This window comes from Hyla sarda, chromosome 4, assembly GCF_029499605.1.
Source record: "Hyla sarda isolate aHylSar1 chromosome 4, aHylSar1.hap1, whole genome shotgun sequence".
NCBI classification, from domain to species: Eukaryota; Metazoa; Chordata; class Amphibia; order Anura; family Hylidae; genus Hyla; species Hyla sarda.
This window is the reverse complement of record NC_079192.1, coordinates 240,761,313-240,785,656: the sequence shown is the minus strand read 5'-3', so window position 1 is coordinate 240,785,656 and position 24,344 is coordinate 240,761,313. Positions and strand designations below refer to the sequence as shown.

The window sequence follows — 24,344 nt, the reverse complement described above, 5'->3', positions numbered from 1 at the left end:
CATTATTGGCCGCACATTTCCCTTTGTAAACAAGTGATGTGTGGCCAGCATTCATGCAGCCTGGCCAAACGTTATATTGAGCCATGTAAAGAATCTGTAAACAAGCACCGATCACAGACCAGGGCTCTTATCCTCTCCCTGTTGGCCTCTGTAAAAGGGCCTTGACACACATTGCAAGAAAGTAAAACACAGTGGAAAACATGACAATCCAATTTTGTAAAAGGATAGATGTGGACCACTTGCAGTTCATCAATCTATGGCTATGTTTTCACATGTTTTTTCAAAGTTTTGCACAAAAAAACTACAAAACTGCCGCATGCCGTTGTTCCGTGTAACGTCAGTGCTCCGGCCAGATACGCTGGCCGTGAGCGCTCTTCTCTCATATCCCCACTGCCGGCGGGGCTGGGATTTGCATTGTGGGACGTGCCCGCATGCGAGTTCCAGCCAGTCACTCACCTCCCTAGTCTTCCGTGTTCTCTGTCCCGGCATTTGCCCCTGCCTCCTAGGGTGCGAGCGCCAGAGCTCTGTGTTTTAAAGGGCCAGTACGCCCTAATTAGTGTCTTCACCTGTTCCTTCCCTATAAGTGTGTGCACCTCTCCCTGCCTGGAGCTACTGTGTTTCTGATTATCCGTGTACCTGATCCTTGTTCTGTGAACTGACCCTGCTACAGTGCCGCCTGCCCTGACCTTCAGCTATCCTGACCACGTCTTGTCTTTGTCCTTCTGTACCACGCTTCATCCCAGCTACCTGTGTGGACGAGTCATGTCAGGGGTAGCGACCTGGGTGCCGCCTGCCGGAGCAAGACCATCCCGCTTTGTGGCAGGCTCTGGTGAAAACCTTAGACTCTGCTCCCTGGCATGGCTCACATCATAATCCACACAGGTCCAGACGATCCACCACCTGCCGTGACCCTTACAAGATGTTAGCAGGGGCTTAGCGTTGGCCTCAAAAACAGCTAGCGCTAACCCCCTAATATTATCCTAGTTCACACTGCCACAGGGGTACTGGGAAGAGCCGGTACCAACAGGCCCAGAGCATCAAAAATGGTGTCCCTGGGCCTAGGCGGTAACAGGCTAATGTTATATAAGCTGGGGAGGGCCAGTAACAATGATCCTTGCCCACCTTGGTAACATCAGGCTGTTGCTGCTTGGTTGGTATCTGGCTGAGAATAAAAATAATGGGAAACTTGTTGCAAAACTACAACTCCCAGCATGCCCAGACAGCCTTTGGCTCTCCGAGCATGCTAGTAGTTGCAGTTTAGCAACAGCTGGAGTCTCCCTATCTGAGAAGATACTGCCAGAAGGGTCTGTTCATATTATACAATGTACAATATTAACAGAGCCTCAGACTTACCACCCTGGCTGCCATCTGTAGCTCTGCCCCCTAATGATGTCATCACGGGGGGCTATACGAACCTGGCCAGGACAGGAGCAACAGAGGTAAGTGGACAGCTATATGTATATTGTATACTACACAGGGAGTCCTGTCAGTATAGTGATGGGATTCCTGGCTCCTGTATAGTGTACACGGGTACACTATACACCCCTGTATACTATACGGCTGGGGGAGCTGAGTAGCGATGCTATACATCAGTCCTCACCTCCTTATACTGCGTGGGCCAGGCACTCTACATCCAACCCACAGAGTTGTTCCCTGAAGGCAGTGAAAAAACTGCCACATGGTACAAAATTGTCTGTTTCCACAAAACAGAAGAAACACCTTAGAGACACGCTTAGTCAACCAAAGTGGAAGCCACACCTACAGAGAATGCTGTAGTCATCAGGTTTAACCAATAATGCATAAACCAAGGGCATATTTTTTTTTTTTATCAGAGACAGATGTCTTTTATAATATGCACCAATTATATTATCAATGTAATTGTTTTTTTTTTTTTTTACTCTTGTGTTAAGGGAGAGATGCCTTTATGTATATCCATTCAAATGAAAGCATAGAGACAAGCTGCAAGGAAAAGCACAAACTTGCTGAATTTGTACAACTAACACAGGTAAGTACAACATTAATGTGCACATTTTATGTCCTTAATTGTTCTTATGAAAACAATATCCGTATTTGCATACACTAGTATAGAGAAAACTGTAGCTGTTCATCATCTTTTCATCCTTATCTGTACAATAGAGGTGACTGAGCAGATGACACACCTGTAGTTTCTAAAGATCTCAGAATAAAAAGCTTTCCATTTTATTAGATATGATTTGAGATAATAGCAGGGCAGAGTAACATGTCTCTGGGTCCCTGAGTGAGGATCGGTCATTATTCTGCACTGATGTCCCTATATTAAAGTCACTAAGCTGTGTGTCAGAAGTTGTCAGTAGATGGAAAATAATTTACTGTACTGAGACAGAAATCCACCTCTGCGCTGTGCCGCCACATGGTCCTGACGCCTGATGCCAAAACACTAATCTCACCTATGCTTGATACTATCTCTCTGCCTTAATATTTACCAAACTGTTTGTATGTCTATGGCTAGTTTACCATAGATCAATATAGCATATGTGCATTTAAATCAAAATTATAAACATCATATACGAGGGAAATATGAATCATTATGTAGCACCCATACTGTAAATTGCGCATGGTGAAGTCTCTCTAAATACATGAAGGTAATACAATAAGGTAATGGGAAAATAAATGATGAATATGTAATGTCCGTTTATTTGTTTTTGTATTTTCCTGTTTAGGTGTGTATTCACACACTAGTTTGTTCAGAGCAGTTTGCTATTCTACCTGGATAGGGAATAGTTAATGCTCTGAGCGAATGAGAACTCGGGTGGAGTTATTTATCCAGAGTTCTCCTGCATTCTGGTGCAATACTACTATGTCTGTTTGTGCAATATTCTGACTATGTCTGCTTGAGCATTTACTTTGTATTTATCTTTTTATCTGGGTTTTTCGCCATGGTTATGTAGCATGCTCCTTGTATTTTAGTCTGTGTTACATTAGTCGGTTTTAGGATTTGTATATCCTTTTTGCTATGTGTCTATTCACACTGTGTTTTCTCTTGAATCCGTTTATATGAAGTTCTGTGTTTTATATTTCTGTTTTCCTACTGGGTCAGCTTCTGACCACACTGTGGAGTGTGCCACTGTCCAAAAGTCTATTTGGATTTATTATTAATGGCTACTTCATTAGTGTAGTGGGGAGTCCAGTTTGTATGTTCTGTGTCCCAGTGTGAACAGTGTCCTATATTTATATCCTGTTTGGTTGATCTGATCTTTGTCCTTTGTACTTGTACCTGTTTGTGAACAGTGTCCTATGTTACCTGTTCAGTTTAGTGTTTTGTCTCTCAGTTCTTCTGTTTATCCCCTTCATCTCCTGGTAGGGACTGTCTCCGTGGTTGTGGAACTGTTATTTAGGACAGGTACACAAGTAGGCAGGGACAGGGGGAGTGGGCGAGAATAGTGTGCACTCCTTCCCTGTCCATTCCTGACAGAATATTATTATTTCTCACTTTCTAATTATACAAATACAAATGCCCCCTTCAGTGCCACTCAGAGGATGTGTTTACACAATTGCTCCTTGTGAGGGTGCCTGATGTAACAATCAATGCCTTTATAAGTGAGCAGAGTTGTTTGCATTGGCATACTAATGTTATTATTAACTCCTTAAGAAAGCTGACTATTTTGGGCCTTCAGAATATAGTGGGGGAGATTTTTTCAGAACCTGTGCAGAGCTAGAGTGGTGCAGTTGCCTAGAGCAACCAATCAGATTGTTTCATTTTTCACATGCCTCTTTCAAATTAAAAGAAGCCATCTGATTGGTTTCTATGGGCAACTGCAGCACTTTTCCTCTACACAGGTTTTGATAAATCTCCCCTATAATTTTTTTTTTTTTAGCAACACCCAGAGGTTACTATATCTGTTAAGGTTAAGCAAAAGATTGCTTTAAGATCAGCTGTGTGATATCAGAAAAGTTCAGGTTATTTTTTGGAAATATTTTTTTAATAAATATAATCCTGCCTCTCTAGGCCCCTGCCCACATGTGTGTTATTGTTACGGCCCTGTTTGATGTTGCATCAAGCCCTATTACACAGAGCAATTATTGGCTGAAAAGGCTGTCACCCTGTGTAATATGGCCAGCGATCAGCTGAGGAATGGGCTGATTGAGTCATTTTGACTTGTCAAAAAATTATTGCTTGTTGGCCCCACATCTTCTCCACATGCAATATGGGACATATGGCCAATGAATGATGGCAGCAAAGGGCCACATGAACAATCCAACAATCATTTGTGTGGCACTGCCTATGCGATGGTCAAGCCTAGTAAACATCAGCATTCATTTACAGTGTGACTGAGGTCATCTAATAACTAATTTCTATTTATTTACTGTGCATGTGTGGTGAGCCACAGTGAATGGCGGGACCACGGGGTGTAGCGGTGTAGGTGGATGGGGCAGATGGTATTAACTCCAGGGGCAAGGCATCATTAACCCCTAATGTTCGTGATGCCAGAGTGGTTTTTGGGTATTGGGAACCACCCAAACGGTATCTCCGCTATCCCAATGGCTAGGCAGTGAAATGAGAGTCCACGACCAGGTTATGGTTTAACGGAGGCTTTCCTGAGGTCAGATAGTTGTTGTAGTCTCTACAGCTGGGCCAGAATCCCAGAGAGGTGGTCAGGAACACAGAAGGACCCCGCAGCTTGCTGGGACCAATTATACTTGTAATGGACTTTAGATTATTGACTTTAGGCTTGACTGGACTGTAGGTAGCGACGCAGACAAAGCCTTGACTTACTGAAAGTGGCTGTAGATTTAAGGCCTTCCAGGAAGCTGGACATTAGCACTGAGACATCTGGTCTTGACTGTACCCCAGTAGAAAGAGAAGAAAGAAGAAAAAAAGGCAGATTGCAGCACCTCCCTTCCTTATAAAAGGGGGCTGAACTAGAAGCCGATAGGTCAATCTGCGGGTCATGTGTTAAGCTGGTGCTCTCTGGGTAACGTGATAACATCATGTGAACATATCATGTGACCTCCACAGGTACTTAACACCTTATATACAAAATACATAGCTTTATACTGACTATACATATAGTACATAACCTTGTACTGGCTAGATATAGTAATACCAACTTCATTATGGGGGAGATACTGTAGGAGAGCCCCCAGGACACTGAGGGACTCAACCTGACAGGGCCTAAGTGTAGTACAGGACTATGTTCTGTACTGGGACATTACACATGGATTTCAGTTAGCAACTTACTGATGAATGGGAAGGTTGCAAGAAATCTACAATGTGTATATACCTTTATTAGTTTGTGGAGAGACTTGTACTCCCCATTTATATTATACAACATAAATTAAATAAATAAGAAATAGTAATAGAAGTGGGCTTAAAACTATTAGCGTATAGTAACACATTGTGATTTCATTGGGGTTTAGCCATGATATTTGCAAAGTTATTACAGAAATTCACTGAAAAATCACTGAAAAACTGCAACCCATCTGCTACATTAACAAAATGAACAAAATAATAACATTAACAAAATGGTGCTCTAGAGGGAGGACTATTTGTAAAACACATACAAAAAAATGTATACAGTAAACCTGGGTGCTCAGTGCTCCAGAATATGCAAATTTCATTGATAGTCTTTATTTTTTGAAAGTAAACAGTTCAGTTACCTCATTCAAACTTATGACCACAGTGTTCTATATTATTGTAAAGGTAGGGTTTAACCAGGATTGTGTTTTACCTGTGTGCTGCTTTGTTTGTAAATCAGTATATACAGTGTCATATAACTGTGTGAATATGTCAGATGTAGACTTTTAACTTCTGTGTAACAACACACTTATAGTCCACCTTGTACCAAGGGTTTAGGAGATTTTTTTTATTTTTTTTTTATCTCAGCATTAAGTTTGGTGCATTTTGTGTTTGTGAACTATTTATAAACAAGGTGAATGTAAGAGTAAAGGAAAGAAAAGCAGAAGTCTGAAGCGGAATGCTACTGTAGCAGTTAGGAGGGCATGCCGGCGGTAAAGTAATAACTATGTAGAAAGACTGCGGTGTTAAATGTCTTACATTATGTAACCAAGTTAATACAGCCAACATTTTGGACTTCTCCTTGGAAAAAAAATCTGTTTCTAATTTTGTATGATTGTGGGTGTAACTAGAAAGATGGAAAAGATTATCAATTTAGTGAATTCTTAGTTAAAACAGCTTTTAGATCCATCTTTTACTCCCCCTTCCTTCTCACATACTTTAGATGAAACCAGTCTTTGGGTGGGAGGCATCTGCTCTTTTCCTCATGCAGTACTAGATTTAATGTTTCCATAGTAAATTTACTTTTTATGTTTGCTCTATGTCAATTCCATTTTGTATGTTGGGAAGGTATTCATGATTATATGTTCTCTGTTTATATACTACATGGACAAAAGATTTAGGACACGCCAGTCTCATTTCCACAGATATCCAGCACCTACCAATCTGCCTTTCCAAAAATTTGTGAAAGAATCGTTGTTCTAAAAAAATTCTCAGAATTCCAGCAGGACACTATAACAGGATGGCACTGCTGCAACAAGTCAGATTGTGACATTTCTTCCCTCCTAGATCTTCTATAATCAACTGTTAAGGACATTATTGAAAACTCAAAGTGTTTCTAAACTACAGCAATGCCAGAAAGTGGAGGCTACATTAATTGAAATAAAAGAAAATTTAAAAAAGTGATAAAGTGCATAGAGGGATATTAATTATAGTGAAAATCTACCCCAGCATGTAGCTGGCATAGATATCCAAGACTGCTGTACAGGCTGAAGTTATTGATAACCATGCACCAAGTAAATGTATAGTTAAAAATTTCACATGACATTGATTTCAGCACAAAGGAGTGGCTGCATGCAAGCCATATATCACTAAGCAAAGTGCCAAGCATTGTGTCGAAGAACACTTGAGTGTCATCTACATTTCGATAATACATGATAAGAGTTCATTTTTAAGGGAAGGTTCTATAAAGGGATATAGTTGCGTGGGCTTAATGCCCTGGGTTTTTGTTATGAGTAATGGAAAGCTCACTGCCACTGGACTCTGGAGCAGTGGAAACTAATTTTGTGGAATGATAGATGGCACTTGTAGACTGCATTGTGCCAGCTGTACTCTTTCATGGAGGAGGGATGATACTGTGTGTTTTCTTTTCTGAGGTTGGCCTAAACCCTTTAGTTCCAGTGAAGAAAATCCTAATTATTCTGGAGACCAAGACATTTTGGGCAATTGTATAATTTCAACGGTGTGGAAACAATTTAAGAAAGGCCCTTTTCTGTTCCACCATCACAGTACTACAGTGCTCAAAGGAAAATCCATAGAGGCATTGTTGGGCCCACCCTAAGCCCTGACCTCAACCCTAGCAAACCTTGGATGAACTAGAAAAGAGATTGAGAGCCAGGCCCTCTCACCCAGTATCCATATCTGACCTCACAAGTTCTGGATGAATGGGCAAACAGTTCTATCAACACATAATCTTGTAGAAAGTCCTCCCAGAAGCGTGCAAGCTGTTATAGCTGCAGAGGTGGGACCAACTGCAAATTAATATGTAAGTGTACTCCCCATAAAGGGGGAGATTTATCAAAACCTGTGCAGAGGAAAGGTTGACCTTAGCAACCAATTAGATCATTTTGTTTATTTCTCAGAGGACTTTTTAACAATAAAAGAAGCAATCTGATTGGTTGTTATGGGGAACTGGTCAACTTCTCCTATGCATAGGTTTTGATAAATTTCCCCCAAAGTGTTTATTTCTCACTCTTTTCGAGCCCTTATCTCATACAGGAGACAGAAAGACAGACAGTAAAAAGTTATGGCTATCAGAATGTGGCAATGGAAAAATGAATGTAGTCTGAAACACCAAAATAGGCTTTGTCCTGAAGGAGTTAAACATACTGTATACTTTCCTTACGACTAGAATACACACTGTTTTCCTAAGTAAAAGTGTGCTTCTAATGTTGGCTCAAAAGGTGTCAGCTGTTCTATTTCTAGACTGTGTTTTTATTAGGATTGTCTTAGAGGTAATGAAAACATGAAATATATATCTTTGCTGTACGCTAATGGATAGCATGTAAGAAAACGCTCTTTAAACTGTCACCTATTATAAATGCAGCTCTGTTACTAAAAAGAGAGTAAAAGGCATCTGCTTCACTGAAGCCCTACTATCTTTATCTGCCATATAGCTTTCTTATTGTTATGATGTACTACATGCTGTGTTGCAGAATAAAATTGACTCCCTCCAATATCATTAACACTGATCGAACTGGATACATGGTTGAAAGGGAAACTAGCTTGTGAGCCCCACTGGATAGTTGCCACCAGGGACTTCATACACAGTCCGTAAAAGGTAGAAGACTTTTGCTCAATGTATATCATAAAAATCAATATGTTAAAAGAGTATTTAAAAACAGAACAGCCTGCTACCTGCAATAAAACAACCTTGTCCAGTCCAGCACCAGTACTTTAGTCAGTGTATTTATGTCCCCTGATGATGGTCTCTGCCTGCTCTCAACGTTATAGATACAGCACATCATCAGCAGAACAGGGAGAGCGCGTCATCAGGGGAAGTAAACACAAGCACTGGGGCGGATTGGAGCGCTGGCACTAGACTTAGAAAAGGTAAGTATGATGCAGGTATGTTACAGCTTTAGAATACTGAAGTTTAATATTACCCTTTAATATTCGTATACTGGTATTTCCATTTATATTATCATTTCTGTGGTTTTCTTTTGTTTTTTAATATAGCTATAAAAATTATGTCCGTGATTTTTATCAAGGTTGTTGAGTGAAAAAACATAAAGATTAGCAACCCTGATGGGAACTAAAAGGGACTAAGTACATTTTCTGGTGGAATAAATGATGCAATAATGTAATACACAGACATTTTCTGTAAAAAAGCAGAATCCACTCATATCATGCCTGTCTTAACCCCTCAATGACCAAGCCCATTTTCACCTTAAAGACCAGGCCAATTTTATTTTTGCGTTTTCTTTTTTTCCTCCTCACCTTCTGAAATCCATAACTCTTTCATATTTCCATCTACAGACCCATATAAGGGCTTGTTTTTTGCGTGACCAATTGTACTTTGTAATGAAACCTCTCATTTTACCATAAAATGTACGGCAAACCCCCCCAATTTTTTTTAGGGAGGATCCGATCGGGCGATCCGATCGTCCAATCAAAGTACCACAATGCCGCAGATGCCGTGATCTGTATTGATCACGGCATCTGAGGGGTTAATGGCAGACATCCGCACGATCGCGGATGTTGGCCATTACGGGCGGGTCCACGGCTGCTGCTAGCAGCCGGTACCTGCCGTGTATGACGCGAGCACCCTTCCGATGCTCGCGGTCATACACAGGACGTAAATGTACGTCCTGGCGTGGGAAGTCCCGCCAAACCAGGACGTACATTTATGTCTGTGGTCGTTAAGGGGTTAAAGCTTACCTGTCACGTAAAAAACACTTGTCAGGTCAAAAGTTTGAATCGGTGGAATGTCTGGGTGTTCAGACATTGATCACAAGAACAAAGGGTAGAAGTCAGGAGACTGTCCCATAGACTTAAAGTCCGTCTCGGTCATACAGAGAGAGTTGGGAGAGAACACACATAGCGGGAGATTTATCAAAACCTGTGCAGAGGAAAAACTGACCATTGTCCATAGCAACCAATCAGATCGCTTCTTTCATTTTCCAGAGGTCTTTAAAAAAAAAAAAAAAAAGGAGCAATCTGATTGGTTTCTAAGGGCAACTGGTCAACTTTTCCTCTGCACAGGTTTTGATAAATCTCCCCCATAGCATATACCTCTCTCTGCTATATCTAATGTTCAGAGGGGATCTTAGCACTGAGATCATGACCGATCAAAGCTTTTCACATGTCCCTACAAGATGTTAAAAGTCGTTATGAGTGATAATATTGAACAATATTGCATCTAAAAATTGTCTCCTAGGGGGTGGTCCACTTGGAGAAGCGGTAGTATAGGTATAGTAGGATAAAAGGATTTAAAAATGCATCACAGGAGAAACTAGTCTGAGTAGGATGTACAGGTTTAGTAAAAGCTACCTATCTGACAAATGACATTGTTTACCCTGCAACATAGTATTTTTATAGCCTGTTTAGCTATACAGGGACCTTTACAGGTTTGCTGAGGGTAAGTGTCCCCATGTAATGAAATGGATATTATTTGTAAAGAAATATCCCGAACAGTAATAAACTAGCATGTGAGCCAGTCATCATAACACTGTGTTCTTACAGGATAATGGCACAATTCATAAGAAAAGCCTGGTTGGGCTGTGTGTCCTATGAAGATAATTCCATGAATTTCAGTCACAGGACAGGAAGGCAGGAGTGTTGTTATTTAACTCAATCAATGACATAACTTTATTTTCATTCAAAGGAGTGAGATCAGAAATCTGTGTGTTCTTTGTTATTACAGGAGAGGATTTACTGATCTAGATCACAGACAGGGTTAGTTTCTCACTGACATTTTGAATGTTTCCTAAACAGTTTTCTCTCAGTGGGAGCAGAACAAATATCTTTTTTAAATGTTAAAGGAGTACTCCGGTGTGCACTTTTTTCATTTTATCCCGTCCGGGCTGCAAAATAAAAGAAAACAAACTTTCTCTTACCTGCCAACGAGCCCCCGGAGCTCCGGTACAGGTGTTCGGTCCCTGGGCTGTATTCTTCTTACTTCCGGTTAGCCTGGCACGTCACATGGAGCTTCAGCCTATCACTGGCCGAGGCGGGACATCGCTGCGACCAGTGATAGGCTGAAGCTCCATGTGACGTGCCGGGCTAACAGGAAGTAAGAAGAATACAGCCCAGGGACCGAACACCTGTACCGGAGTGTACCGGAGCTCCGGGGGCTCGTTGGCAGGTAAGAGAAAGTGTGTTTTCTTTTATTTTGCAGCCCGGACGGGATAAAATGAAAAAAGTGCACGCCGGAGTACTCCTTTAAACTAAATATGAAGAGTGAAATAGGTTCGGAATATACAGGATGGATGTATCCTACAGAGAATAGACATTTAAAGGATTTCTAGCTTAAGGGTTGAAGTTAAAGGGGTACTCCGGCGCTAAGACATCTTATCCCCTAAGTTAAAGGGGTACTCCGGCACTAAAACCCCCGTGATCTTCCACACAGCACCCTGTTAAAATCAGCCCCCGGAGCGTGCTCGCTCCGGGTCCGATTACTGGTGATCACGGGGACGGAGCATAGTGACGTGACGTGACATGCCCCCTCCATAGGCTTGCATTGAGGGGGCGGAGCGTGACATCACACGGGGGCCGAGCCGTGACGTCACTATGCTCCGTCCCAGTGATCACCAGTAATCGGACCCGGAGCGAGCACGCTCTGGGGGCTGATTCTAATGGGGTGCGGCGTGGAAGATTACGGGGGTCCCCAGCAGCGGGACCCCCACGATCAAGCATCTTATCCCCTATCCTTTGGATAGGGGATAAGATGTCTTAGCGCCGGAGTATCCCTTTAATGGGTAGCAAAATCAGCTGCACAAAAATGCAGCAAAAAATATGCAGTAGATCCTGCATGTGTGAATGTACCTTTAAAGGTGTACGCCGGTGCAAACACAATCAACTGGTGGCAAATCAACTGGTGGCAAAAAAGTTAAACAGATTTGTAAATGACTTCCATTTAAAAATCTTAATTCTTCGAGTACTTATCAGCTGCTGTATGTACCTCAGGAAGTTGAGTTGTTCTTTCCAGTCTGACCACAGTGCTCTCTGCTGACACCTCTGTCTGTGTCAGGAACTGTCCAGAGTAGAAGCAAATCCCCATAGAGGTGTCAGCAGAGAGCACTGTGGTCAGACTGGAAAGAACTACACAACTTCCTCTGTAGTATACAGCAGCTGATAAGTACTGGAAGGATTAAGATGTTTAAATAGAAGTAATTTACGTCCTTGGCCAGCTCCCGCGATATAATGCGGGGTCACGCGGTGACCCCGCATCCTATCGGGTCGGTCCCGGCATGTATCTGATGCCGGGACCCGGGGCTAATAGCGTGCGGCAGCGATCGTGGTGCCACGCGCTATTAACCCTTTAGACGCGGTGTTCAAAGTTGAACGCTGCGTCTAAAACGAAAGTGAAAGCTGCATGGCTGCTCAGTGGTGCTGATCGGGAGTACAGCAGTGAAAATGCGGTGTCCCGATCAGCTGGGACACGAGCTGCAGAGCCTAGCAGGGGCCCTTGCCTTATTTTTGGTTCGGGGGCCCCCGAGTGTTGTCAGTCCGCTCCTGGGCGGAGGGGAGGGAGGGGGTGTAATTAAGGGTGTGTGTGTGTGTGTGGGGGGGGGGTGCCAAACAAAGGGTCCGCCCTGGGTGCCAAATGCTCTAGGTATGCCCCTGTCCTTAAGGGGTTAAAGGGGATTTGACAGATGGTTTCCCCGCACTAAACCCAATACACAGAGTTATAGTGCTGGTGAACTTGATTAAAATGATGTATTACTCACTTGGTCCATGGTCCAGTTTCGGAGTTACGTGCTATATTCGGGGCTGTTGCCTATATGTTTTTTAGCCCTCTTTGCACAGGTGGGAGCCAGTGTTCTGAGCTTCCCTGCCTCCATCCTCTCTGCTCCAATATGCCTGCCAACCTCATTAATATTCATAATGACTTCATGAGCACGAGATGGGCAAGGGCTCAGGTTGTTGTGGGTAAAGTAAGGGTCTATTCACATTATATTTTGCCTTCTGGAAATATATATTTGCATGGTTTCCTGGTGTGCATGCTGGACATATATAGATATACAAATAGTGTGCATATCATCTTATTTTAAGGTTATATTTAGCATAGGACCTGGTGACCTCTTCATCTTTAACCCTATTGTCACATATCATAAATCACAAACCTACAAATCCTATAACTGCCCACTAATGTCTTGATTTTTGATTTAACCATACTGGACAATGTACTTCCTGAAACTAGTCTGTGGTGCTATCTGTTTTGTAACACAAGTATTTTATATTTTGCAGGTGAATGTACTGCCACAAATGCAGCAGATATTATGCATAAAAGATGAGATTTGTCAGCTGGCTGCACACTTCCCAGGTATACAGCAACATGAAACATTTTTTTCTTTCAAGCTTCTGCTGTTTGTCCTATTCAAAGAAACTTGAAAAGGAAGCTATAGCAGTGTCTTTCCCTCTTTCTTAGAATATGTAAGGATTACTGAATAAATAAAAAATGTTACTTATTTTAAAGTAATCCAGCAAAGGCTTCAGTTGCCATTCTGTCAGCTTCATTGTCGAAGAGCACATACCCAAAAGTCTGCTGATGTGTTAAAGTTAAATCCTGAAAAGAGGTTGTCCAGAAAAGAAACAACCTCAAATGTTATAATAAAGCAACTTACTAATATAATGTTATTACCAATATTGCACAGATCTCTCAATATCACCTGTTATACCTGTTCTCTCCCTTGTAGCTGTGATTTCACATACACTGTGATTTGCATATGCGAATTTTCGTGTATGCGAATTTTCGCACGCCAGTCTCACACAGTAGTAATACAGCCTTCTTTACACCACACAAGCTGGAAGCAGAGAGGGGTGATCACTGTGATGTGTACTGTGAAGAAAAAAATAAAAATATAAAAAATAAAAACGAATATTCGTAATTACGAATATATAGCGCTATATTCGCGAAATTCGCGAATTCGCGAATATGCGATATTCGCGAATAATATTCGAATTGCGAATATTCGCGAGCAACACTAGTCAGAACAGGCTAACTGCTGTTTTATCTGAGAAATGCTTCCTTCTGCCTTAAAAATCTAATAAAAAGTAATATAAGCTTCCTCTTTTCACATTACTGGTCACTACCTAAGCAGACAGGAGAGGAGGGAAGAGGGGGGACAGGAGTAGACTATATTCAGGGAGTGTGACATTATGTCATTGCTACAGGGGAGACAGCTCAGCTGATATTGGAAGATGTATGCAGTATGGATAATACCATTATGTTGGAAGTTGTATTAGTTTACAATTTAACACAATACACAGGATGTTTCTTTTGTTGGACAACTCCTTCAAGTCCACCGTGAACTGCTAAAGAAACATCTTTATCATGTAAAACAATGCAAATATCATCTTTTTTATACTTAGAATAATAATCTACTGTTGTGTATCCGCACCTCTTCTGTAGACCTACATCTATCTATGGTTAGACTCTACACATCTATACTGTAAAGTCTGATACTATAGTCAAGGGAGTCGCTCTTCCATCTGTTCCCTACATCCTTCTGTTTATCCTGGGCTGTATCTAGGGATGATCCTGGATAAACATCTACCAGAATGGAGTCTGGCGTATAATACATTTTGCACAGATTAAATTATTCCACTTTGATGATGCCCTTTTATTACAGAACAATAACCCCAGCCACACTTAGTGGAAATATCAAAATGGAAATATGAGCATGCAGAGGGTATGAATATGAGGATGCATAGGATGAAATCTAGAAAAATATAAACTAGTAGCCCCAGTCTGCACCATGTAACATGAGGATTTTGCAGTGCTACAAACCTGAGGTGGATAAAGTCTACTATGTTTGGACTTAGCATTTGGCCATTTCATGGCTATTCTACATTTGCACTAATGTTTTACACCAAAAACATGGCAATTTGTTTTGTCATGCCCTTTACTGAATCTTGATATCAATTTTCACTGACAAGGGGCTAGATTGCATTTGATTACTGATAGATTTCAGCTGTTGTCTTGGCTTTCCATGCCTGTTTGTATCTCTTTTTCTTCATGTGTTCAATACTTTTTTTTGGTGTGTCATTTCACATTATTGCCCATAAGTTAATTTCTGAGCTTATTTGTTTTGGTTTCTTTGTTTGTTGGGCATTGTATGTTCAATATTTATTTAACCCACAGAAAATTATATATATTTACATATACACAAGGGCACTTACTTTAAAAAAAAAAAAAAAAAAAAAAAAAAAAGCTCCAAGGGCCTTACATATTATATGCTGTGTGCTCTCTATCCTGCCCCTCCGAGAAGACTGCAGCAGGAGGTTAGATGATACACGTGACACAACCCACCAGCCCCCTACAGACCCTTCCTGAAGGTTCCAGGAAGCGAATAGGTGCAAGGCCGTGTGGCAGCTCCTTGCAGCTCAGCTTCCCCACTCTGCAAGCAAAGTGTGCAGAGCCAAAAAGTTTACATCAAAAGTGGGACATGTGGGTGGCTGTTCCCGGACGGCAAGACATGACCCCAAAAAACAGGAATGTCCTATTATATCTGGGATGGTTGGAAGCTGTGCCATACCTCCCAACTTTTGCTGAGAGCTAAGTGAGACAAGCCATGCCTCCTAGCCACACCCCTAACTATGCACCCAGCTACGCCTAACCATGCCGCCCAGCTAGGGGCATAGCTAGAAACCACAGGGCCCTGATGCTAAAAATTGTCCTTGGCACCCCCCCCCCCTTCCACCAATGAGGTGCTTCCCCAATCCTGGAGGACCCCTTACTCTGCCATACAAAGATATCAATGACTACAGCACTGATGGGACACAGTCAGGAGAATACACAGTGATTTAAGTGACTAACAAGCAGGGCCGGACTGGGACCAAAAATAGGCCCAGTCATTTAAAATAAGCAGCCCATTTTTATGGTGGAGGGCTGACTGATGGGACCCCCACCAATCCCCTTGTTTCAAGTGGCTCTCCAGATGTTGGAAAGCTGCAACTCCCATCATGTCTGAAGAGCATCAGGAATTATGGGAGTTGTAGTTTTGCAACAGCTGGAGAGCCACAGATTGGGGTACAGCATCACCCATCATAACTACAGATTTTACAAGTGACTACAACAGAGATGGGACAGTCAGGAGAATACACAATGATATCAGTGATCTGAGTGAAGTCTTCTCTGTAGTCTTTTCTTTTCTTCTTCATCTGGTCCAGATACCAGGACATCTTCTCTACAGAGTCTGACGCCTGGACATCATTAGTTCCTCAGTTTTATAGCAGATCCTCATCCTCTGTATGAAGACAATAATCATTATTATTCTGCTTAATACTGTACCCCCTGAATATATTACTGCCACGCACTGTATCCCCTAAATATAAAACTACCATCCACTGTACCTCCTGCATATAATACTGCCACACACTGTATCCCCTGAATATAATACTGCCAAATACTGTACCCCTGAATATAACCCTGCCAACCACTGCACCCTCTTAATATATTATTGCTACACACCGTATTCCCTGAATTAAATACTGCCAACCACTGTACCCCTGAATATAATACTACCAAGTACTGTACCTCTGAATATAATACTGCCAACTACTGTACCCCTGAATATAATACTGCCAAATACCGTACACCCTGAATATAATACTGCCAAATACTGGTCCCCCCCTGAATTAAATACTGCCAACCACTGTACCCCCTGAATATAATACTACCAAGTACTGTACCTCTGAATATAATACTGCCAACTACTGTACCCCCTGAATAGAATACTGCCAAATACCGTACCCCTGAATATAATACTGCCAACCACTGTACCCCCTGAATATAATACTGCCAACCAATGTACCCCCTAAATATAATCCTGCCAAATACTGTACCCCCTGAATATAATACTGCTAACCATTGTACTACTGCCAACCACTGTACCCCCTGAATATAATAACCTGCGGGAGCCATCCCATCCCCCAACCATACACAGCCACGGAGCACCACCACCTCTTGGTGACTGCGCCCAAACACACCAGGGCCCCCCGAGATGTTCTCTGCCACATTCATCTCAGGCTCAAAGATCACAATGTACTCCAAAGAGGGCACTGCGGGGTCACTGGATTTCATACCACCATAAAGATACAGCCTGTCCCTTATGGGCAGGGCCGGACTGGGGATAGAAAAAACAGCCCTGGAAAAAACTCCATACCAGTCTCACAGGTCAAAGGGTGCAGCCATAACATACATGAAAGAAGCCTGGTAAATCAATTACCAGGCTTTCATTACACAGGTTCTAAGCACTGCAGCCGGTGAGGGTAGCCTGGCATTTCATTTGTCAGGCTTCCATTCCGTTGTGTTGCTTGATGCTGTGCCCTGCACGCCAACCAGGCCGGCCAGAAAAAACTTTACAGTCTTGCGGCCAGGGGTGTAACTAATATCTCATGGGCTCCAGGCAAAATTTTCTAACTTCAACCCCCTCTATATAGGAAGGAAGTTTTAGATCATGGAGGGTCCGAGGGCTGGGATCCCCCCGAGGGCTGGGATCCCCCCCCCAATCTCCTGTTTAAAGTCCCAGTTCTCCAGCACAGGGGTGTGTCATGACCACCGCTCGAAGCAGAGGCCACCATGCCATCCTCCATATAGCTTTATGGGAGAGCCTCTCCCATAGAGCTTTATGGAGAGGGTGTGGCGGCCACCGCTTCAGGCGGGGGTCGTGACACGCCCCTGTGCTGGAGAACCGGGGCTCCAAATAGGAGATCGGGGGGGACCCCAGCGCTTGGACCCTCCATGATCTAAAACTACCTTCCTTCCTTCGGATAGATGATACATTTTTCTTCATGAAACTTATCCTTTATGTAGGCAGGTAGTGCCCTCAGATTAGCCCCCCCCCCAAGTAGGCAGGTAGTCGTCCCACATTATCCCCAAGTAGGCGGGTAGTACCCTCAGATTAGACCCCCCCTCCAGTAGTCAGATAGTCTCCTCAGATTAAATACCCTCTCCAGTAGTCAGGTAGTCTCCTCACATTAAACTCCCTCCCCAGTAGTCAGGTAGTCCGCTCAGATTTTTTTATTCGACCCTCCCCTCCCCCTCCAGTAGACAGATAGTCCCCTTCACTTACCATGTGGCTGAAGCCAGCAGTGCACCATATTTAATCAAGGACGATGCTTCTGCTGTGGGAGCCGGAGGCAAAAGCTAAAGTTGTACCGCCTCCGGCTTTCATTCATTGCTCTGACGTCCCCGGTCCATTTGCATTGGAGTTGAGATACCTTTCGCAGCAGGGCAGAGGCTCCTCCCCCAGATGACAAGCAGTGCGCGGCCGTACAGATACAGCAGCCGTGTAATGACGTAGAGCGTAGTGATGCACCGGCGCTGTGATTTTGGGAAGGTCACTATGCAGCCACCGTATCTGTAAAGCTGCGCACCGCTTGTAAGCTGGGGGAGGAGCCTTTACACAGCAGTGAAAGGTATTTCATGCTCTGATGCAAACAGACTGGGAACGCAGAGTCGCCGCAATGAATGGGAGCTGGAGGCGGAGTGACATGCAGCGGCGGGCCCAGACGACTTGCTGGCAGCAGCGGGCCCGGAACCTGTTGCTGCAGCTTAGTATAGTGAAGTGGCAGGGGGGCATATATTTGCTATGGGGATTTTCTCCTGCTCTGAACAGTTCCTAAAATGGACAGTAGGTGTCAGCAGAGAGTACTGTCTTCGTGACAGAAGAGAAATCAAAAAATTTAAGCATTTCCTCTGTAGTATACAGCCCCTAAAAAGTACTGGAAGGATTAAGATTTTTTTAATAGAAGTAATTTACAAATCTGTTTAACTTTCCGGAGCCAGTTGATATATAAAAAAAAGTTTTGGCCTGGAATACCCCTTTAACTTTCTGTATAAATGAATAGAGATGTTGCTGGTTTAAACGTTAATGATTTATTTATTTATTGCAATAAAGAGGTAAGGGCAGCACACTATATAATAATATAAAATATCCATATAAAATAATAATGATGATAATAATATAAAATGCTGGTATGTATATGTGATATAAAACAATAAATACAATAAAGATGGCTTAGAATCTGCAGCTTAGGCTGTAATATATAAGTCCTTGATCATAGTTGATAATAGTTCATAGTTGATAATAGAGAGTTGGTACCATTAGAATTAGCAAAGTGCAATGTACAAGTCAGGTTGATGCAGAGAGTTGATATAGGATCGCAGCCTGGCACGGGTCCGCACCCGGCCCACTAAAGATGTTACCTGCTGTCCCGGCGCAATGCCAGTAGCGAGTATGAGATACCGTGCTGGCATGGAGACTGGCAGCCAGAGATGAGACTTGTCTTTCTGTAGAATGCTGTGAGATGATGCAGGCTTTGGATGTCCTCTGGATGTCCTCTGGGAGGCACGGAACGGCGGCTCAATAGTAATCAGCCCAGGTAAGGGTGGGTTCACACCATGTTTTTCAAGTACGTTTCCCGTATACGTTTTCATTATTGAAACGTATGGAACCATATTGAAAACCGTATACATAGACAAATAATTGAAAACCGTATGCAACCGATTGCGTATGGTTTGGTTGCAAAACGGTTTTCTCCCGTACTCAAAACTGTAGTTGACCATGGTTTTGTCTCCGGTTTAAAAACTTTACTGCAACCGCATACGTTCTTTTTTTAACATGGATGTCAATGGGAAACGCACATGTATACGGTTCCATATGGGAAACCGTATACGGCTTTTACTTTGCACATGCGCATTTGCATCCTATAGTCCCCACTTAAGACCTCTCCCATTAAAAATAGAAAAAAAAATCAATTACATATATGTTTTTTTAAATTAAAAACAAAAGGAACCGTATGCAATTTTAAAAACAGTATACAATTTAAAAAACGCATACGGTTTACTTTTTCCCATACTGTTCCATCCGTTTTTTGCCATACGGTTTTCTTTAGAAAAACGGATTGAAAACAGTATGGCAAAAACGTGATGTGAACCCAGCCTAACAGAGGTGACCAGCAAACAGCCGCATTGAGCCGGACGCCGTTCCGTGCCTCCCAGAGGACATCCAAAGCCTGCATCCTCCATGCCAGCACGGTATCTCATCCTCGCAACTGGCAGCTACTCATCGCGCTGGGACAGCAGGTAACAGCTTTAGTGGGCCGGGTGCGGACCCGTGCCAGGCTGCGATCCTATTTTAACTCTCTGCATCAACCTGACTTGTACATTGCACTTTGCTAATTCTAATGGTACCAACTCTCTGAACTATTATCAACTATGATCAAGGACTTATATATTACAGCATAAGCGGCAGATTCTTAGCCATCTTTATTGTATTTATTGTTTTATATCACATATACAAACCAACATTTTATATTATTATCATCATTATTATTTTATATTATTATTTAGTGTGCTGACTCTATTTCAAGGGCCCTGCTCAGAGTTCAGCCCTTACCTCTTTACTGCAATTAATATATTATTAATGTTTAAACCAGCCACATCTCTATTCATTTATACATCTCTTTTATATTTAAGATGTAGAAATTAAAGTGAAAGCTGTTATGTATAAATTTTCAGAATACAACACTTGATTTGTGTAATAAATATTCACAGTTATTTCCTCACTGTCCTAAAGCTATATTCCATCGTCAATAGAAACAAACACAAATGAAGTATGAGGTCTGTTGGGTTTAGCGGTGCAGAGATGACCTTCCGACTGCATGATGAAATGTAGTTTTCAGCAGAGTGATGGAATTTGGCAATGATGAACCTGCACTGTTGCACTTTTCCGGATGATTCAGACTATACTTAAAAGAAAGGTTTTTGTTATGGTAGGAATAAATATGGAATAAGCGCTTGTCTGCCACCTTCTGGCATTTTAGAAAATGTACCATAAAAAAGGTTCCTCTGCTTTATACGGTAAGAAAGCAAATAGCTTATTAATAAATGTATTATTAACATGGGATTAGAATAGGTCCCTTATAGAGGTTATTACAATACAAATTGGTACAAATATAAATTTGATTTACAGTTTATCTATGTAAATGCTTCGTTAAATGTCACATGTTCGGGGGTTTTCTTAAAATTCTTTTTTATAGTAAGTAGCAAAAAAAATAAAAAATATACTACTCACCGATTGAATCCCGAATGCCCCAAGACTAATACTTTGATGGGTTCCTGCTGGAAGATGTGTCTAAGCATTACTGATGCAGTACTCAGTACCATGCATCCAAGGCCATGTGGCTGCACCATTCCTTCTATATATACCCCCATAGACTATATTTCAGATCATTTATAAAAGACAGTATCGTTTTTTCATCAATTTTGTCTTGACACCTAAAATCTTTCTTCTACCGTACAATGTATATACAATATATCAGTTGTATCTCTGTAAAGATATGCCATCATTATAAGATAGGGGCTGTTATGTTATCACTGTGAGGAGAAGTCTATAGGGAAGCTTTATCAAAACCTGTGTAGAGGAAAAGTGGAGCAGTTTCCCACAGCAACCAATCAGATTGCTTCTTTTATTATAAAAAGAGGTCCCTAAAATTTTAAGAAGCAAACTGATTGGTTTCTATAGGCAACTGCACCATTTTTCCTCTATACAGGTTTTGATAAATCTCCAAGAAAGTAAAAATGTAAGGATAACGCACTCACCACGTACTTCTAAATGGTAAATCCAGGCTTTATTCAGTATAATACAGGAACACTGCAGTAGAATTATGGAACAGGTGAGGTGGGGGGCGTACACAGGGGGGGCAACAAGTTTTGCACACTGCGGCGCTTCCTCTGGCCTGTACTGACGTAGCACATCAAGGTGTAGTTTGCATGGAGTAACCTGACGAGCGTTACTATAGAAACAATAAACAGGTACAGAAAACTAAAGTGCAACAGATACAAATATAAAACCATAAAAACATCATCATAATGGAATCATAGCAAGTGAGGCTCAGTGGAGAAAGGCACCAAACTCATTTTTGTCATTTAATCCCAAGAGACCGAGCGCATTAGCTCTGATAATCCAACGCGCTTCATTCTCCATGAGTAAACGGTGCCTGTCTCCACCGCTAAGGGGGACATCAACTTTCTCAATAACGACAAATTTTATATAGGACACGTCATTATTGTGTGAGTCACGGACATGGGCTATGAACCATGAAGCACCAATCCCCGTGCAGACGGAGCAAAAATGCTCTTTTACCCGCACTAGGAGTTTTCTCTTTGTTTTGCCGATATAATAGTGTCCCCAGGGACAAATTAAACAATAAACTACAAAAGCAGTTTGGCAAGTAATTAATTATCTGACTGTTACAGAATAATCCCCTAACCTAAACCAACTTTTGGCCAGGTTTTGGTTACAGATGGAACAATTATGACATTTGAAGTTTCCTTTAGGAACACTTTGTTGAACAATTTTGCTTAGTCTGTTTGTTTCTGCTCCGATTTTTTTTAAAGTTTTAGGAGGGAATTCAGTGTCTGGTTATGTTTCTGTGTGGCTATCGGTTTTGACGCTGTAAGAGCCTTGAGATCCGTATCTTCCTGCAGAGTGAACCAATTATTTTTAATGATATTGCTAATTTTGTGATTCATGGGGGAATTTTTGAACAAAAACATAAACCTTTGATCAGTATTGTCTTTCTTTTTGGGTTTAAAACTTAATAATTCCTGTCGCGTTTTTAGTTATACTTTCTCAAAGGTTTTAGATACTATTTTATTGGGATATCCCTGTGCTAACAGGCGGATGGTTAAATCTTTTGCCTCCTCTATATATCTACTTTTATTGTTATTAATGCTTTTAATCCAGACAAATTGACTATAAGGTATACTTTTTTGGTGTGAATCGGGTGTGAACTATAAAAATGTAAAAGGGCATTATGGGAGGTGCTCTTATGGAATGTAGTGGTGACCAGGGTTTCCTCTGTTGCGAAAATTTGGACATCTAAAAATTCCAACTGCTTTCCTCCAAAATGATACGTAAACATCATGTTTATGTCATGCACAGTATTGAGAGTATTGAGTTTACAAACTGAGCAAATTCGTCTTCACCTCCATCCCAAACAACAAAAATCTTGTCGACAAAACGAAGAAAAAGTTTTATGTGTCTAACAAATGGATTGTTGGAGGTGAATACGAACTTCCTTTCAAACACATTGATGTAAACACAGGAGACTGGGGTCCCCATTGAAATATGAATAGGAGTATATATACGTCAGTGCAGGGGACCATAGAAGATCGGCCGGCCACATCTATACATTATACAGGAGGATCACTGCGGTTTACACTCGCTGCGATCTGTCTATTAATGCAGGTACTACAACTCCCAGCATGGAGCAGAGTGTGCTCCATGATGGGAGTAGTATTACCTGCAGTTAAAGGACAGATCACAGTAGGTATCACTCCTGACATCCCTATCTATTGCAGAGATGCGAAGTAGCTTTCTCCAGCGCTCCGCATCTCTGCACTATACTCCGGCCAGCGTGCCCCTGCAGACTTGCCTCCGCTCCTCCCCTCAGCTCTCTGAAGTTAGAGCTGGGGGAGGGCAGAGCGAAGGCAGAGAAGGGGGAGAGAGGAGGCACACACCCCCATCTCCCCTCCCCCTGCTCTGCCTTTGGAGGACGCAGGTCTGCACGGAGGAAAGAACATAGAGCAGGGGAGAAAGGATGTTCACGTCTCCTCATCTCCCCTCCCCCTGCTCTGCCTGTGTTCACTGAACAGAACAGGAAGATGACAAAGTGCAAGGGCTTGGGATTTATAGACTGCTGTGGCTGGGGAATAAATCTCAGTGATGTGAATAGAAGATCACTCACTCATATTTCCCTCTGAGATCTGTGATTGGCTGCAACCATCCGACCAATCCCCACTCTGGGCGGAAAATATGAATGAGTGATGTTCTATTCACATCACTGCCCGGAGTATAGTGCAAAGAGGCGAGCACTGTATAGAGCCGCTCCAAATCTCTGCCATATTATGCACGATTGCATCGGGTGATATGGCTATTAGTGCAGGTACTACTACTCCTATCATGGAACAGTCTGATCCATTCTGGGAGAAGTAGTACTACCTAAAAAAAAAGTTAAAAAGTAGAGAGAAAAAAGTGAAAAACACACACACACACTTTATTAAAAATGAATTAAAATTCCGTTGTAAAAAATAAAAATGTTGTTAAATACATTTTTTTCCATCCCTCTTTTTCTTTTTTTTTTTTTTGGTACCTAACAAATTTTGAAAAGAAACGCCAAAGGGGCCAAAAAAGGCAAATTCCACACAAAGGTAAAAATGCCAGAAAAAAATGCCAAAACGCGGGGAAAAACAGTGGCAGGTTTTCTGGCATTTTTTCTGGCGTTTTTAAGCCCAAAAAAATGCAGAGCAAAAACCTCAGTGGAATTCTAGCTTTAGGCATACACAGTGAGCACATGCATTGGAATAACCTTGGATTGTAAGTGGTAAGAAAAGCCAGATGGGGGCACTTAGCTGGTCACTACACTGGCATCTCTCTAAAAACAGGCTGTGTATGTCAGACAAGCCCTTTAATGGTTGCATATGACCCAGAAACATCTGTATATAGAAATGGCCCATTACAAAATACCAGCGATGTCAGTAGCACTTGGCATCTGGGGTCCAGGCCCAGGATTTTTGGCTGGTACTACAGAACGCCACAAGTAGCTGTACTATGCA

The 24,344-nt window shown here is 42.1% G+C and overlaps 1 protein-coding gene across 3 annotated transcripts in view; it reads left to right on the top strand.

The window, feature by feature from the left end:
* Positions 1–24,344, top strand: part of CPED1 (cadherin like and PC-esterase domain containing 1) — a 299,737-nt gene that overhangs the window by 55,332 nt on the left and 220,061 nt on the right. Inside the window, exons 3-4 of one of the 3 annotated variants that reach the window (XM_056573818.1) lie at positions 1,911–2,005; positions 12,965–13,040. In XM_056573818.1, the coding sequence (XP_056429793.1) occupies positions 1,911–2,005; positions 12,965–13,040 (171 nt within the window). Of the gene's footprint in view, positions 1–1,910; positions 2,006–10,028; positions 10,134–10,388; positions 10,451–12,964; positions 13,041–24,344 lie in introns of those variants that run through there. The other 2 variants (XM_056573820.1, XM_056573819.1) reach the window with 2 other exon arrangements.